At 35.7% G+C, this 17330-nt stretch overlaps 2 protein-coding genes across 2 annotated transcripts in view; one reads left to right on the top strand and one right to left on the bottom strand.

Annotated features, from left to right (window-relative positions):
- The window catches only part of RALGPS1 (Ral GEF with PH domain and SH3 binding motif 1), a 72642-nt gene that overhangs the window by 14983 nt on the left and 40329 nt on the right, over positions 1–17330 (top strand). The gene's annotated exons all lie outside the window — the stretch shown is intronic.
- ANGPTL2 (angiopoietin like 2) lies at positions 2003–8924 on the bottom strand. The gene is made up of 4 exons (XM_031057239.1): positions 7930–8924; positions 4586–4779; positions 4073–4343; positions 2003–3576 (listed from the first exon to the last, which is right to left on the bottom strand). The coding sequence occupies exons 1-4, from the start codon at positions 8735–8737 to the stop codon at positions 3377–3379; spliced, it is 1473 nt and encodes a 490-aa protein (XP_030913099.1). The 5' UTR covers positions 8738–8924; the 3' UTR covers positions 2003–3376.

The following is a 17330-nucleotide window of genomic DNA, read 5'->3' as shown; positions in this document are numbered from 1 at the left end:
TCTCCTTGAGACTTTGAATTCTCCTGTATATGTTGTATCTTGTTTCATACATGAGACCCTCTCCCTGCTGATGGCAAAGACTAGGCAGTATTGCTCTTCTTGTAAAGTAAGGCTTTCCCTGCATTCTGAGAGGTGCAGTTGGACATTTTGTGTAACCAGATGAATACAGGAGACAGCTACTGTTATGTTTCCAACCTCAGACTATAATATGAGAGACTAGTATTTACTATGTTTAAAAGTACCTGTTAAACATCCAACAGTTGTTTTGTTTTCAGACAGGTCTTTCAATTTTTAAAAGGGAGAGAAAAAGAAAGAGAAAAACAAATCATGAGATTGGCAAGGCTGTGATGTGGACTGTTGGAAGTGTTTAGCCACAGTGTGATTTAAGAAAAAATAGCACTCACATTGTTTTGAAAATTCATGGTTGTAATTGCTAGTTACAGTGTTTTCTTGTCTTCACTGCTGGTGATCTTTTAGATTGTCTCTGTATGTCACAGAACAAACAAAGTTTGGTATGATCTTATAATCTATAGATTTGTTGCACTGTTTGCTTCTTTTCCACTTGGAATATAACAGTGGGGGTAATTGTGAAAACTTCGAATGATAATCGAACAGTTTCAGGAAAGAATTCTTTGGAAATGTGTATATAAAAGAATAACTAGTTGTCTTCTCAGATTACATCAATCTTGTGACAGCCTTTTGTCTAAATGCTATAGGTGGAGCCCCATTGTTTCCTTCCTGATACATAGATAATGTATTAGTTTGACAACATCTTCTTTACACTTCTGAAAAAGGTAGAGATATTTCAAAAATTCAGAAGAGCAATGTCAGTTTCCTATGGCACTGCTTGAAATGGAGGTTTACAGGAGAATTGCAGTTGCTAGTGATCTTCTCCATAGGGCTGCAATTCTCTCTTGCATAAAGTCACCTAATGTGCTTTTGCTATTGATAGGAAGGTGTATGGTATGGGGTTCTTAGACTGCAGGGTTGCCGAAGATGTACATTTGGGGGGCAATGAAGTAATGTAATTGAAACCTTTGGAAATAATTAGGGAAATGGGAAAAACTAAGGCCTTTCACAGTTTGTAGTAATGTCATCTACTACAGTAGGTGGACCTAGTGCAAACTGAGTTCTGTTGTGTGGTTTTTTTTTTTTAAATAAGCACAGTGAAATCTGTGGTTCTGCCAATGTACTTGCCAATAACTTCACAGTATAAGTTCCAAATCCCTAATGTTTAATTACTTTTGATGTGCCAGGCTCTATGTTTAAAATTATTTTATGCAAATATGCAAATTTTATGTAAAAAATTAATAAGTTCTGTTCTCACATGTGGTATCTCCAGATAATCATGAACCTACTTCTGTGCATTATCTTTTTTAATTACATGGATGAGTATCTAGGTGAATGACTCACCTTTTAGGTAAAAGGTTAAGAAATATTATTATTTTAACAAAAGACTGTCAGCTTGAACATGGGTTTAAAGCCTATTTTGAGTGTATACTATGAAGATGTATTTCCAGCCATATCTCCAGCTACAGAAGAGCAACTGTAATAGCTTTTCTAGGGAATGCCTCGTCTTGAGATCTGCACAGTGGATACCTGAACTTCTCTGTGTTCTTTCCTCAAGCCAAGCATGAAGTAGCCTCACTGCTACTAATTGTAAGAGTACTGCAGCCAGGCTTTAGGGCCAGTAGGTGCATTTAATATTTCTAATCTAAAATACAAATCTTTTCCAGAATTGAGTAGATAACCCCATGGAAGATAAAGCTTGAATACTGTTTGGAAAATGTGGGTGTTTCATATAACCCTCAAAAAGTTGCTTCTCCTTGGGCTTTGTGGAAATTCTGTATTTTTTTTCAGCTGAAATATGTTTTGCTTTTTTATGTTGCAATATTTCAACACTTCACACACATCAACAGTGGTTGCATTTCAGAGTTTGTTTGAATCAGAGGCAGACTATTGTGTAGTAATCTGAACTACAACAAGATGAAATCTCAACATGTCAAAATAACATTTGGTACTTTATTAAGGGTTACAATATTATAGGGGTAATCTAATATATTAAAAACCCTACTTTCAGTTATATACAGCACATGCTACATCACACATCATACTGTGGTAAAGATGTGATGAAGTAATAAGGGAAAAGTATGCAAACACACACAAACACTCAGTGTCATACAAGCTGACCAAAAGATATGTTGAACTTCTAGAGGCTTTCACTCTGCCTCTTTTATGCATTCTTTAACTTGTATTTTTGTAGTAGTTTGTTTGTAATGGGTGTGTTGACAATCTGTTATAGAAACCTATCTCAGAAGAATATTAGAATTACTCCAGTCTGTATTTCATAAGTGTGACTGACCTCTAAATATGAGTAAATCTGTTTAATAGTTTGACAGTAATAATTGTAAAATATGTTTAAAATAACTTTTTTGCTATGGATAAGTTCTCTATATATTTTTTTATCTAAAGGCTGAAGTTATTAAATAGCTTATAAATTGGTATCCATCATTTGCCTGCAAAGTTGGATAGACCCTTTAATTTATATCCAGCCATTTCTGAATATAGAGGTTACACAGCAGGTAATCACTGAAGTGGGGTACAAAATACCATAACAGTTGTATAGTATAACATGTTGGCTATAGAGCACAGAATACCTATTATAAATCTGGATTAACTTCCATATGCAAGTAGCTACTTCATTTTGGGAAGAAATAATTAATGTTTTAATCTAAAATATTTGAATTAATGGCAAACTTTTATAGGAGCAGATTATTTAAATGCACACAGTGAAGGGAAAAGGCCAGATTTATCAGGACAATAATGGTTTGAGTATCTGCTCTCAAAACAGAATTATATAGTTCTAACTTTATTCATGGTAGTTAACAAAGATTACATAATCATCACACTAATGTACATATACCAGCTACATAGTTCAAAGGATATGATTCCTGTGTCAAATAATTGCTTATAATAACAACAATAATAATAATAAAACTCTTACTGTACAGTTTGTAGTATTTCCTGTATTTGAGAATATTTATACATAACATACAAAAATACTTAAATGTGGTGGCAATATTTTTATCATCCAAAGTTAATTTACAGGGAATAAAAACCAGGAAGTTTATCTACAGTTTTCATCTAAACTGCAAGTTCTAATAGGACCAAGAGGTGTTCTGAATGTTATTACAGTTCCTTTTCTTCAGCTCTTTTTCTAGGGATGATTCTTGAAAATATAATATACAAGCCCTCATACCTTATCAATAAATGTACAGTATCTTACATTCCTCATTTCTGAAAAGATAATTTCAGGTAATAAAATCATAGCTTTATGTGATTTTTAGAACAACAAAGCAAACCAAGAGGAGTTATTTCAGTGAAATGTGTTAGGGTTAGGTCTTATCATCATAACAACTTTCTTTAGTGAATATGATCCTCCCCGGAATTCAGCCCAGTAAACACCATCCTGATATCGACTGCGGTAGTGTCCTCCACGATACCAGACTCCATTGAGATTTGAGTGAGCACATGCATTGTACCACCATCCTCCCTTCTGGTAATGAGCACAGTTACCTGCAAAAGAAAGCTCCAGTTCAGGCTAAGTAAATGAAAAATCTTAAAGCAAGCAAGCAAAGTACCAAACTTCACTGGATGGTTGGGCTTTTTTTTAGTAACTGTATGTTTAACATGTAGATATCCTGTGGTACAAAGTGAACTTAGCCTTCTTCAGGAACCAGCTAAGTAGTTAGGTTCTACAGATAGAATCCTTTTTGTTACTTTCTCTTGCCTGAAAATCAGGGGGTGTTACTGTGTCAAATAACCATTCATAGTGTATTTTACAGACCCTTGTCTAGTGTAAAAACTTTAATTTTGGTGTTAGTATATATAAGGGTTGACACATTAGTTTGTATTTCATAAGGTACTAATTGACAAATCCCTTTGTAAGTCCAATTTTTTTTTTTGGTATGTATGACCATAAGTATTTTTTTTTTCAAAAGAGATATGGGGTGGGGGAGGGGAAAGGGATGTAAACGCAAAAATGGCAAGGCAGCTGAGAGGGAGCTCCTACCTGTATATACGTCGTGGTCCCGGTCTAGCGTGGTGAACTGTTTGCCATTGTGCCAAGTGAAAGAATCTCCCGCGTTGCCGTTGTAGCGTCCCAGTCTCAGCTTGTAGTACTCACTCTCTGGCTCCAGTCTGAAGCTGGCATACTCAGCAAATACTTTTCGACCTGACCAGTCTTCCATTGTTATGAGCAGTTTGTAGTTGCCTTGATTTGTTAACCAATAAATGTTTTCTAATCCAAGCCAATATTCTCCATCTATATTACCAAATCCTTGCTGTAAAGGAAGCAAGAGAAGCATGTTAATATCCTGCATCTATTTTAGTGGTAAATTTGAGTGTATTCTTAAGTAGGAAATTGCAGTAACTTATTTTATAGAGACTTCCTTTTCTGGAAGGGTAAGCACACAAGTTCTTTTTCAAGTAGGCTCTTGGCCAGACTCTAAAACCACCCTTTTAATTTAACTTTATTATTAAGTTCCAGAGGGTGGAAAACATTAATTGGCTCTCTTGTCCTAACCTTGTATGTTTCCCAGTTCCTGAAAAAGTTGACAGAGCCGTCCAGCCGTCTCTGAATGACAGTCCAGCCACCGGGGTCATGCCGTTGGTCACACCAGACCTGCATAAGCTGGTTTGTGTTTTCTGGTTTTACAAGATAGATGGAGCTTGTGTCATGGCCATCTTCTAATGCTTGTAGACAGTCTCTCCAGGGCCCTGTGTCAAAACAGAAAGGCTCTGCATCAAGCTGTCACTGAGCATTTCTTTAAAGCAGGGCAGTATTTGAGTTGGTAGCTTTTTGTACTAGTTTGGTTTCACTGAATAGCATATTTGTTTTTCCTCTTATTAAAGGATGAGTATCCACCAAGTGTTTTCAAACAGATCCATTTATTGTAACATTATTTCTGGAACATTTCATAATGACTTACTGGTAAAGGTAGATTTTGGAAAAAAAAATTTTTAAGGCAGCTGCACTGGTACTTTTACCATCACTTATATATTCAAAGAAACTAAATAGGAATGACTGCATAGATAAGTAAGAATTTCCTTTAGAAAACAAAACAGTAAGTTTGACCTTGATTCTGTCTTTGAGAAATTCAGCTTTTTTGATCCCCAAAAATGTCACTGGCACAGGCATTAGCTGTGGAAGCAACAACATAAATTCAGGCTGTAGGTCTTACTGCTGCCACCTTAATAAATTACAGGACAACATAGAAATTAAGATTTTTTTTTCTTTTTAACATAGGGTGCTTGTGAGAGAAACTTTATATAAATGACAGGACTCAATATACTTTGAATTCACAGAAATTGCAGTTAACATAGTCTTGTTTTCAGAAGGAGAATGCATTTTTTCCTTCAGTTCAAGAGTCTATAAAGAGCTTATGCTTTTTGAAAGTATCTTATATTCCTGGTTTTTTCAATAAATTTTCTCCAGTGGTGTAATAGATTCTGTTTTAATGAATCTGAGATATTCAGAAATATCACCTGCCTTGATTCCTCAGCAGAAGAGTGAAGTCAACAAGAATCATCAGGATTAGAGATTAGAGCCCCTGGATTGATTCTCCCTGCCCACTGAAGGAGTAAGGTTTGTCAGATCTTCTGACTAGGAGCCTTACTGAAGCATATACTGCTATCAAGAGTAATTTCTGTTTTAAATTATTTCAGTCCTATGGTTTTTCATATTTATTGTACAACACTACTAATGGTACTCAGGAAATGCGTTAGAAATAAATTAGTTTTATAGAAATAATCTCAGTGTTTTGGAGATTTGGTATTTTTACCTATTTTAATCAGCAAGTCAGTGTACAAAGAGGCAATCCAAGTCTTTGTTCTGTGGATGCTGTGTTCTTGTTGCCTCAGTCACAGAGACTGTACCTGGAGCTGTGCTTATAAGCCCCTTCTCCATTTCTTTTGGGGCTAACTTTAGATTTCTGTCAGTTAAGATATAGATGCCATGCTCTTGTCACACCATTGCATGGCTCATTATGAGAGGTGGTGAAAAAATGTCAAACCAGAGCAATTTAAATTATTAGTGCTCATTATTTTATTACAATGTGTAGTGGCACTGACTAAAAATAAAAAATAAGTAATTATTGAAGAACTTCTAAAATAGTCAAACGGCTTTGACCTTGTGTTTGTAAAAAAATATATAGCAGTACCCAATGTAGTATTTACACTGTTTAATCTTGCAGTTTCTTTTATGGCACATGGCAACAGTGCTCTACTCCACATGAATCTTTTTTCTGAAAGTGATTTAAGATGAACTATTAGAAGCACGTCAAAGTAGAATTTGCTACTACTTTTTCGTGACAAGTGCTTTTTTGTCAGGCAGTAACCTTTTTAAAATTTTAACTAGGGTATTTTCCCATGAAAAAGTGAGAGCACTCTGACTTTTAAGGTAGGTAGTTTTGATAAAATTGTCTTTAGGGAGTTGTAGAATCACAGAAAGGCTTGGGTTGGAAGGGATCTTAAAGTTTGTTTCATTCCACCTCCTTTCCACAGGCATGGACATCTTCCACTAGACCAGGTTGCTCCAAGCCCCATCCAGCCTGGTCTTTGACACTTTCAGGAATGAGGCATCTACCAAAAAAAACCAACAAAAAAACCACAACCAGAAAACAGTGTGAACAAAGTTAATAGTGAAGCTGCTGAGACTAGTAAGACTGTAATAAGTCTGTGATAGAGAGAATACTGGTCTACTACTTTTTGAGAAAGGGAGACTTTCAACAGATTAATAGAAGATATTTACTATTTTTCTTGTATTTCACTCCTGTTTTCATTGCACAGGTTGGCTGTGATCAGGTGCAGGCTTTGCTGCACTATCTTTGGCAATTCTGTGAAAATACTGCTTTGTAGCAAAATGTTTTAGAGACTTACAGACTCAAGAGACTCAGTGCTTACTTGCTCCAGTTTCTTTCATTGTGAGTATTTCCATGGAGAAACAATACAGGGGTTGATTGGTTTTGAACATGTGGCAGTTGCATTATTGGGTAGTCCTAAAAGTTTGTTGATGTCCTTTGGAATGTTTTGCAAATAGCCGTGAAATATATTGAGTGCAGTTCCCCTGCATTACTCTATTTCAGTTAGCTCTGAGTTCAGAGATCTGTGACTCTATCTTTTTTCTGAAGAAGGTATGTGTTGTCCACACAGGGAAGAGCACTGAACACATACCTGAACTGGTGTGTGTTTGGGGTTTTTTTTTCGAATGTGGGACCATAGGTGAAACTGAGTTCTTTGCCTGTTATTTTGTTATCACATTGCCTGTTATTTTGTTATCAGTTGATCTCTAATGTGATTTCACATCATCAAATCATGCTTGTGGCAGAACTCCTAAGACTCTTAATAAGGGCTGTATAATATCCTGTTACTATTCCACCACTTACTTCCTTTTTCTCCTGTCTACAGCATAAGTGTCCCATATAAAGTACAGAGCAGATACTTACTCCTTTTTTAATTACACAAGCACATTATCAGATGCTAGATCAAAAAACTTGTAATAATTTCATATGTTTACACAATGTCAAACTCCTTCAGATGTCATGAATTGTAGCATTCAGTCTTGAGCAAAGGTAAATAAGACTTAGATTACTTGAATTGTAAGATTTTTCTGAAAGTCCTTTATCTTATACATGTAATATAAATGATGGGTTTGTCTTAGCAAAGTAACATGAGAAAAATATGTGGGGTTAGAGTGTCTTAGAGATTCACAGGGGTTTTTTTTTGCTTTCTTTCTGTGTTTCTACTACAGCATGAATGTAAAATTCACTAGCTAAATAAATTCTGACTGCATTTTTGATATTACAATAAAAATGTTGTCCACTGCATATTAGCATAAAATAACGTAAATGTATCAATAATATTACTTACCAGATGGTTTATCAGTTGAAGTTGGAATACTAGTAACTGCAGGCATGGTTGGTAAGGTAGGTGGCAGAACCTTTAAGTTCTGATCACTTTGGATCTCATTAGTAGATATCTGGTTATTAATGCGATTGTAAGTAGGAGGCTGGTACACTTTAATTGGTGGTTGTGGAGTTTGTGGCAGTGGCTTTATGGATGGCATTCTTTGACAATGTTCTTCCAGCTGGGCAATTATCATTGTCTGATTATTGGCGATTGACATCAAATGTTGATACTTGTGCTCTAAGTCTTTGTATTTGTTTGCAAGCTGCAACATGTCTGCAGTTTGGTTCAAAATCTTATTTTCAAGTTGAGAAAGTTCTAGGGCATTATCACGTTTTCGGATAATTTCATGTAATAGCTGCATGTAGAGTTGTGTGACACGAGAATTCATATTTCTGCTCTCTTTTCTTAACAGTTTAACTTCATTAACAATTCCACCATCCACCTCTACCAGTTGCTGGAGAGTTTCTATTTGTCTCTTTTGTTTAAGAAGTTCATTGTTAAGTAACTGTAATTCTTGTTTATTTACCCTGTTTTCAAGCAGAACTTCAGGCTCCTTAGAATTAACGCAAATGGCACCTGTCACTCTCTGCTGAGGTACAATAAAGGTGTAAGTGCATTTGTCCTGTGTGTCACTGGAACGCTTATATCTATTCATATAAATGAATTCTTGAGCTTTTTCCTTGTCATTGCCTTCAAATTCCTGTGTTTCACTTGTAGTAACTCCCACAACAGCTACTAGTATTAAACAGATGAATCTTGTTGTCATCATGATCCTCTAGTTCTGGTCAAATATTCTTCTGCAAAGAATTTAGTAAAATCTGTTTTAAAATAAATTTAACAGTAATGAGTAGGAAATAAGTGTGAATTTACAAATTATCATCTCTTCTAAAACTTACAAAACAGTACATAGTAACTATTTGTACAAATGAGGTCCAGCATCAACTTGTGTTGATTAAAGGGGACATCATGAGGAGTAGTTGTATCTTTCTGTGGTCAGAACTGTAGTTACTAGTTGCTAGTTCATCTAAAGCCTGCCAAGAACCATAAGAAAGTAAGTAATAAATACAAGGATTTTAAGATTCCTTTCTTCCAGGCAAATACCGCAAAAGTTTCCAAGATTGGCATTTTCATTTAAATATTAATTTCACTTTCCATTTTTTAGTTATAAATACAACCTTTAAATGTAAACATAATGTAAGTTAATATAAGTATTAATACTGCTAAAAGTTCTAAAAATATCAAACTGTTAATTTGTGGAATTTTAGAACTGCATATACATTGCAAGACATACAGCTTAGGTGACATGTAACAATTTTACTTTATTCAGCAGTATTGAATCTTCATTGCTTAAAAAAAAGGAAAAACTTATTTTACATTGGTCCTTAATAACTGTAAGTTAAAAACTCTACTACTCAGATATAATAGGCAGTAAAATCTGTTATTTTTCTAGACTAGTAGAATTTACAACTGAAACATTTACTGTGACTCTCACTGGAGACACTGTCTCTAAATTCAGCCTAGTCATCTCACTTCAGAGTCCCTTCTTGAAAGGGGAAAAATAGCTGCATATGTGCATGGTGAACAGTGGCAATGCATGATGATTTAAATCAGCTGGTAATGTCTACTGGCATACTGCAACAGTTGCCCTTTGGTGAAATTGCCCTAACTTAGTTCTCCATGCAGATTCATATTAAAGGTAGACAGCTGAGGCCCTCACAATCTCTCAAAAAATAAATCAATACCAGCACTTTGTGGGCAACAGTAGACTTGGAAATATGGGCTTAGCATTGTCACTGCTGCTTGCAATACCCTTTCACAAACCACTCTCTTATCAGCTACTTGATGGGCACTTTGATGTCATGTATTTCTAAAACCTTTTCATTGTTGATTTTTAATGCTCATGTGTATATGCAACCTAGTTTTCATAAATAAAACGAATGAAAAATGCAGTATTGGAGTTTTTTCAGTGTATAAAGTCAGATACTTTTTAACCAAGGTAGTGTTGCCGAAGTGTTATTTCTTTGCTTCCAAAATATTTCTCATGGAATAATCATTGAGTATTTAAGTATCTATCACCTTACTGTTTGCTCATCTTTGGTACATTATTTTTTAAAATTGCATGAAATGGTGATAGTAACAGCTGTGAGAAACTGGAATGAGTCCAGCTGAGTACACCCAGTATGGCAAGCTGGAGGCTGGCAGACATGATGAATGAAGAGTACCAGAAAGAGAGAGGTTTGTGTAGCCTCCAGGTGAGAAGGTAAAGAAAGACACATGTTCAGCTACTTAATGGATGTTTGTAAAGAAGATAAATTCCTTTTGGAAGTGCACAGTGAAAGTATATGGCAGATACAAATTACCTCAGGAAAAAAATGGGTTTTATTTGAACTTCATTGTGAGGGTGACTGAGGACTGAAGCAGTCACCCAAATAGGTGGTAGAATCTCCATTCCTAGAAATATATGAAGTTTTGATTTAGGTAAGGCTGTGAGCAGTCTGATCTAATGCTGAAACTAGACTTGCTCTGTAAGATGAAGATAAGGTCTCATCCAATCTAAACTGTTTTATGATTCTAGGCAGCTGCAGACTTTTAAGAGGTTTTTTTTTTTAGTGTCAAGCTAATACTGGATATGCATCCTTTATTATTCATACTGAGAAAAGATATGGTTGTCATTTGTTTTTTCTGTTTTTGTGAAATAAACATTAGATGTTTCTGCAAAAATTCAAACAAAGTGACTAGAACCTAATCCTTCTTAAAAATTTTGGTTATATGCTTTTGCCTCAGTTTCTTATTTGGAATAAACTCATTTTAATTTTGCAAGTAGAAAGGAGTTGTGCTGTACAGAGCTTTTAAAAAATCTTGAAAACATGTCAGATGAAAATCTGGAGTTTGACGTGGTTTCTGCAAGTAAAGCAATGCTATTTGGAGTCTTGGAAAATAGGGAACATAAATTCACCCCAGACAGCTTTAACTTGCATAATCAGCATTTGCACAGCAGGTCACACTTGGAAAACCTGGCAGTTTTCCAGGCCTTGTGTTCCTGCACAGATGACTGGTTTTGCAAATGTTTCTTGCATATAGGTGTAAAATAGTTTTATTTTGCTGTTGGAATTCTAATATCATTTCCCCCCTGCCCCCTCTAAACCTGTACTTATTGTGACTACTGAAAATAAGCTCTTTTTTCCTCCGAGTTCACTTCTGTCGGTTACAGCATCTCATATCAGCATCTCTCTGCTTTGAGTATGGCTTTGGGGTGGCCATACTTTTCTGAGCTGAAGAAAGAGCAATATGTAACAGATTTTTCTCCTGATTTTTTTAAGAACTGTGTAAGAAAGTAATGGGCCAGAGTTCATCAGCCTCATTATAACATATCATCTTAATGATCATCTAGTCCCACTGCCTGACCATGTGACTGACCCCTCTCTAGGAAGACCTTGAACCTCTAGTGGTTGCAGATGGCGGGCCACCAGTGAATGACATCGGCATAATTAGACTGTCCTGAAATGTTTCTCTGTCATGATCTTTCCTGCATGTCACCTTTTCTAAGATGTTCTTCTTATAAGAAAAATCAGTGGAAGGAAAGTGACATTGGTTAGAGAATGCCCCAGTCCAAACAGAAACAAGAATCATACTGTCATCCACTGTCCTCCTTCCTGTGGTCTGTATATGATAATTTTGTAAGTCTCTCACTGTTTGTACTTGTTTGGTTAAAAAAAAATGTGTTTAGTATGAGGCCTATTTGTTGCATATTGGAAAGGACTACATGAATAAATGGCATTCCTTCCTTTCTGTAGTTGGATTTAAATGAAGTTCACAACATGGTCATTTGAGCAACTCTCAATGATTAATCTTTCAGGGACAAAAAAGCTTTCTGGAATAGCCAAAGTAGGGAGGGAAGCCAGAGAAACCATTTTAAGGAAGGATTTAAGGCTTTTTTAATACCTTCCTCTTTAAGTAGCAGAACATCAGATTCTTAGGACATTACAATTCCTTCCCAGGTGAGAGGAAGATCATATCTGACATCTAGGACATTAACTTCCAGTTTTCTCCTGTGCCCTGTAATTGCTGATACTCCTTGTACTTGAGTGCTGCCATTGCTTGCTGATCATGCAGTTCTTCCTGTTTCTCTGGCTCCTTTCCCCTTGCCCTCTGCCAGTAGCTCTTCTGCAGGGGACTGGATGGAAACTATATCACTAAGGCCATATTTGTTCCCAGCGCAAAATTCCACTTGGGCAGCTGTAGACTTTTCAATCTAAAAGTACACTTGCAGGTTTGAAGGAAATTTTCATAATTACTGGAGATACAGCATTGTTTGTCTCTTATCCTCATGCATACTGACAAAACTTTTAACACACAAGCATACAGGTGAATGAAGCATACTTAAAAAGTAATTAGTTTGGTTAAATATCAAGTTGAAGTAATTTCATTATTTTATTTCTAGATTCTGTTCAAGATGCATACTCGTAAAAGCACTTTTTATAGCAACTGAGTTGGGGCAAACTTGCCCTAGTGCAGATGTACCTCAGTTTTTTGTATATCTACCCTACTTGGCAGTATATTTCACTTTTTATTGAGGCCAAATACTTTTTTTTTCTCCTGTTTGTCTTTTACCAGTATAACTGCATTTGTATGAAAATGTTTGGCAGCATTGTTGTGTGGCATATAATTGTAGCAGCTTTATACTCCTAGCCAGCACAAGTGCTTTAGTTAAAATTTTGGCTTGTATACCAGATGTTTGCCTATATATGTATATAATTGGAAATAGGTGGTTTGCTCATTCATTGTTTACCCAAGTAAGGACATTTCCACGATCTGGTGACAAAAGAGGAAATAAATTTTCTGAAAGGGATATTGGATGTTTCAGCACTTGATTGCTTTTTCTGTCCTTTAGAGAGAAAATGATAATAAAATCTTATTTTGGCTTTGCTTCGAAACATTTTTCTGTCCTGTATTCTGTCTTGTTTATATGCAGCTTTTCATTAGTCAAAATGTGCTGCCTTTTGATTTTTACAAATATCTTGAAATTTATGTACTTTAACAGGATTTTAGTATTTTACAATATTAAATTGTACGAATGTGCATAACGTATTGTTTAATCGCTATTGTGATCCTAAAATTATAAAGGTAAAAATATTTCTACCTGAAAAAATTACCATTTGGTAAATGTTAATTTCTATTTTCCATCAGCTTGCCTTAAGAGGGAGCAGTAAAGGTATCAATGTCAGCACAATGGTCTTTTTGGGTTTCAGCTACTTACAATCTGCATAATATTGGATAATCCAACCTGTATACTTTTTTCACTATTTGTTGGTTTTGATGCCATGCCTAGGAGGATCTCATTCTTACTAAAGAGACAGGCTGTTTCAGGTTTTATGAAATCTTTTGCTTGTGGGATTCTGTGTACAAGTTAAGATCTGTCTCCATGAGATGAAAAATATGACTTAAGCTTAATGATTCTATGATTATTATTTTATCTGAAAATGCTGCCAGTAGCTTTTCAATGCTATGGCTGGTTTTTGTTGAATGAAATTTGTTCATAAAAGAGACACTTGCCATATTACTCTGGAAAGAAATGTGTATATTAAAGCCTGAGTGCATAGTGTCAACACTCTCTCATCTCGATCTCAAGTGGTTTTGCATTGTTGAGTCTTTCAGCCATTGAGAGATTGGCATTTTGTGTCTAAGAGTTTATACTATGTCCTTTTTATATCTTTGCTTTTCAGTGTCCTGCAAAAAGTAAGAGCAGGAAGACTACTGGATGGTGGCTGAGCACTGAACTTTATTATGTGTTGCTTAACATTACAAGTCAGTTTAAAGAGGAAAGGTTTTGATACTAAAGACATTACCTGTACTATAACATTTTGGAAAAGTACAAAAGCAAAATAATGATCTGTGTGAATCCTGTGTGGAACACCTTAACTAAGACAAATATGAAAAATAATTGCCTGGATGTCATACTAGAATAGAAGTTTTATATCTTAAATTGCATCATTATGCCTTATTTCTACAGATAAGGAACATAACAGATCCCAGTAGGTAAAAGTAATAGAATTGCTTCTGGCTGCTGCTCTTGTATTTCTATGTATAGTAAACTGCAACAAAGCCAGAGAAACATAGGTGTGACGTGGTGATGCATGGATCCATGGACAGGCAGCTTTCGAACATGTGATACATGGCACTCTTGCTACCCTTGGAGACTGCTTTACAGAGAAGGCAATTATCTGTGCTAAAACTCAGATGTTATAACAAGAGCTTTTCTGGGGACTTGAGTAGCTATTTGGATTGCTGTATAGTTGAGTTTGATGCAAAGATAAAAAACACTACCTGTTTCGTTTGTAGAAGTGATAGTGAGAACCTGGTGTAGGAAGAACAGAGCAGCAAACTTCAGCAAGTTAGAAGAGATTTTTAGTGGCTTGTATGCTGCAGCTGAGGCACTAAGGATGCATTAATAGTTTACTGGGCTATGATAATTATTGTAAACAAGGTGATGCAGTAGGTTTCCTACATGACTTACTCTTACGCGGAATGCTCAGAAACTAAACTAAAGCAGGATTCTCCATTTAAGTCACTGCATCTTAGGGAAAACAACTGTTTTTTTTACAATAATCATTGTCACTCAGCCTCCCTAAAAAGGCTCCCAGAATATTACATACCTTGGAAGTTACTTTCAGGATTGTGGGGTTAATTTCTTTTAATATTTCACTCCATTTTCTGTGTAGGGTTTTATTTTTGTGGTGTGGGTTGGGGTTTTTTTTGTAATAGGTGACTTCCATTTAATTAAAGAGTGGATAGGCAAGGTCCAACACTCACCATTTATTTCCATCTCTACAAATTGCTCTGACCTGAGGAAGGGCTTACAGTCTAGAGGTTAGATTGTTTAAGAGTTCATGCAGGTCCAGCGTGCCAGAACTGAATGCACTGTAATTACTCTCACACATCAAAGCCTTTTAGAATACCCAGATAGGTGAAAAACACATACATAAAAAGGATAACACACACACACTTTTACATAACACTCATATTTTCTGAAATGGTCGCTTTGACTATGAAGAAAAAAATAATACCATACATACAAATGAGCTCATTCCGCTATGCTAAACCACTGTTAATCACTGCTTTTTGTGCTGGTCATATTTAATGAAACAAGGCCAGGAGTCCTTTTGATGGGCTGTCTTTTCCTCTGTACCTCTGAGATGCCATCTTCTGTGCAGAATCCTCAGGCACTGAGGCATATAAAGGAGGCATGTTCACAAAAGGCATAGTGTTAACTAAGACAGCATTTATTCTCTAGAAGATAAACTGCTGTATTTTATTGTGAATTCATACATAATTTCATAGCTGTGCATTCTAAAGAAGAAACATGAATAGCTAGCAACACATCTTCACTGTTTAATACTTTTGTCTTTGATAATGAAAGGTGTTTTTATATTAGTGCAGTTTTACATTTTTATTGCATTATAAAAGCAAATGAAGCAAGGGTGTTGAAAATGTAAAATCCTGCTATGAAAAGATCAGAAGGCTTGGTTTTGCATTTTTTTAAACAAATCTTAGGTTTTTGCTTCTACAGAATCCTTTGATAGCCAGTGTTTGTGGACTTACAGTTAGCTGGCATGTTCCAGGCACCAAGCCAGTAATATGATCTGGATTTCACAACACCATTGTGATAAGACAGACAAGCATGAATTTTTTGAATCTGCTTGCTTTCCTACTCCCTGTCCCTTGTCTTAGAGCTCATGCTCTGTTTTTACTCCTTTACACGTTTTCTTCCATGGAATTATGTTAAATTATCCTGTCAATTTTTACCTCTCAAAGGTAATCTTAAAACTTAATGTGAAATTTGTTCTTTTCTAAGTGGAGGGACGTCCACTGCTGCAGGGTTTCTTTTACAATAAGCTCACGTCTTAGCTTTTCGATGAAAAGTATTGCTGTGAAAAATCTAGACAGTGATTTTTTTTTGTTGTTGTTTTTTGTTTTGTTAAAGGAAACAGCAATTCACGGTGAAAATACAGCACAGTAATATGTAGACCACATTTTTCCATGTATTGGAAAAAACCTTTAAAGCTGGGCTCTAAGTTTTAAAGTAAATACATAGGAAAGGGCTGACACATAGTAGCATGCAGTGCTAGTTATGAAAACATGATACTGAACTGAATTGAAAAATTTAACTCCAAACTTAGGGGGGGAATCACTTTTGCAGTTTTACCGCTAGTTACTTCCAGTGTAAAAAGTGCCACACTGGCATTAACCAATTAATTCCTTTAAGACACTCGTGTTAGAATACATTCTCTTCGCAGATTTTCTTCCCACTTAAAACTAAAATTTTAGTTCAAGCACCAGTTCAGTTTTCTTAAAAGGTAATACTTTTTCTAATGAGGGGATTGGATGATTAAGCAACACATCAGAATGAAAGTATCTTCATGAGGTCTTGGAAAACTTTTGTTTTGAAATACTATCAGTTGCTGCAAGAAACTGCAGAAGTTTATGTATCTATTGTTGCCATGTAACTTTCTTCAAGTTTTGGCAAAAACTTTAGTTACAAGAAGTACAAATATTCTTCTTGATTACCAAGAATTTTAGTTGTTTGTGGATTGTTCTTTGTGCTTTACTAAAGTTCTGTCATAGATGTGGAATGTAATTACTGAAAGAAAGCACTGCTTTTGTTGTTGCTTCCCTTCAGAGTGGCCTCACCTTATTTTCACTTAATCCAATCACTACCAGAAAGTGCTCATACTGTGTGTGCTCATATGTGTGCATGCACATTGTCCGTAACAGCCTTTAAAGAGATTCATATTTTAATAAATGTGACTCATTTTACCCATGAAAAATAGCAGTTAGACCACGTAATACTTTGATGCCTACATGAATGTACTCATAAATGCTAGTTTCTTTTTTAAGTTTTTGCGAAATACTTCAAATATTTACTTTATAGACTGTTTAAGTATCAGAAAGTTTTGTATCTCCCTAATCAGACATGAGTGTAAAAAAGACTGCATGGAGGTTTCAAAATCTTTAAGACAGATAGTCTTGTAGAAACTCGTATGTCCTAGAAAAATTATTGGATGGCAAGTTTAAGGAAGTGTGAAGATCAAAGTTACGCACAAAAATACGATTAAAAAAAAATAAAATCGTACTCTTGAAAATAATACCAAGGCTTTCACTGCCTGGCACATGTCTCAGCTATATTTACAACTTTTATTTTAATATGTGACGAGTTTTTGTATAGGCTCGGGGGTATTTTTTTGTTCTTTTGAAGTCAAAAAGCAGGCTTGCTGCTTTATCTTAGGGAGCAGTCCTACTCTGATAAGCTTGCACTGGCTCCCTCCGTGCAGCGGGAGCTCTGAGCCGCGCGTACGGAACCCGCC

The sequence above is a fragment of the Geospiza fortis genome, unplaced genomic scaffold, assembly GCF_000277835.1.
Source record: "Geospiza fortis unplaced genomic scaffold, GeoFor_1.0 scaffold27, whole genome shotgun sequence".
NCBI classification, from domain to species: Eukaryota; Metazoa; Chordata; class Aves; order Passeriformes; family Thraupidae; genus Geospiza; species Geospiza fortis.
This window is presented reverse-complemented; position numbering and strand designations above follow the sequence as displayed.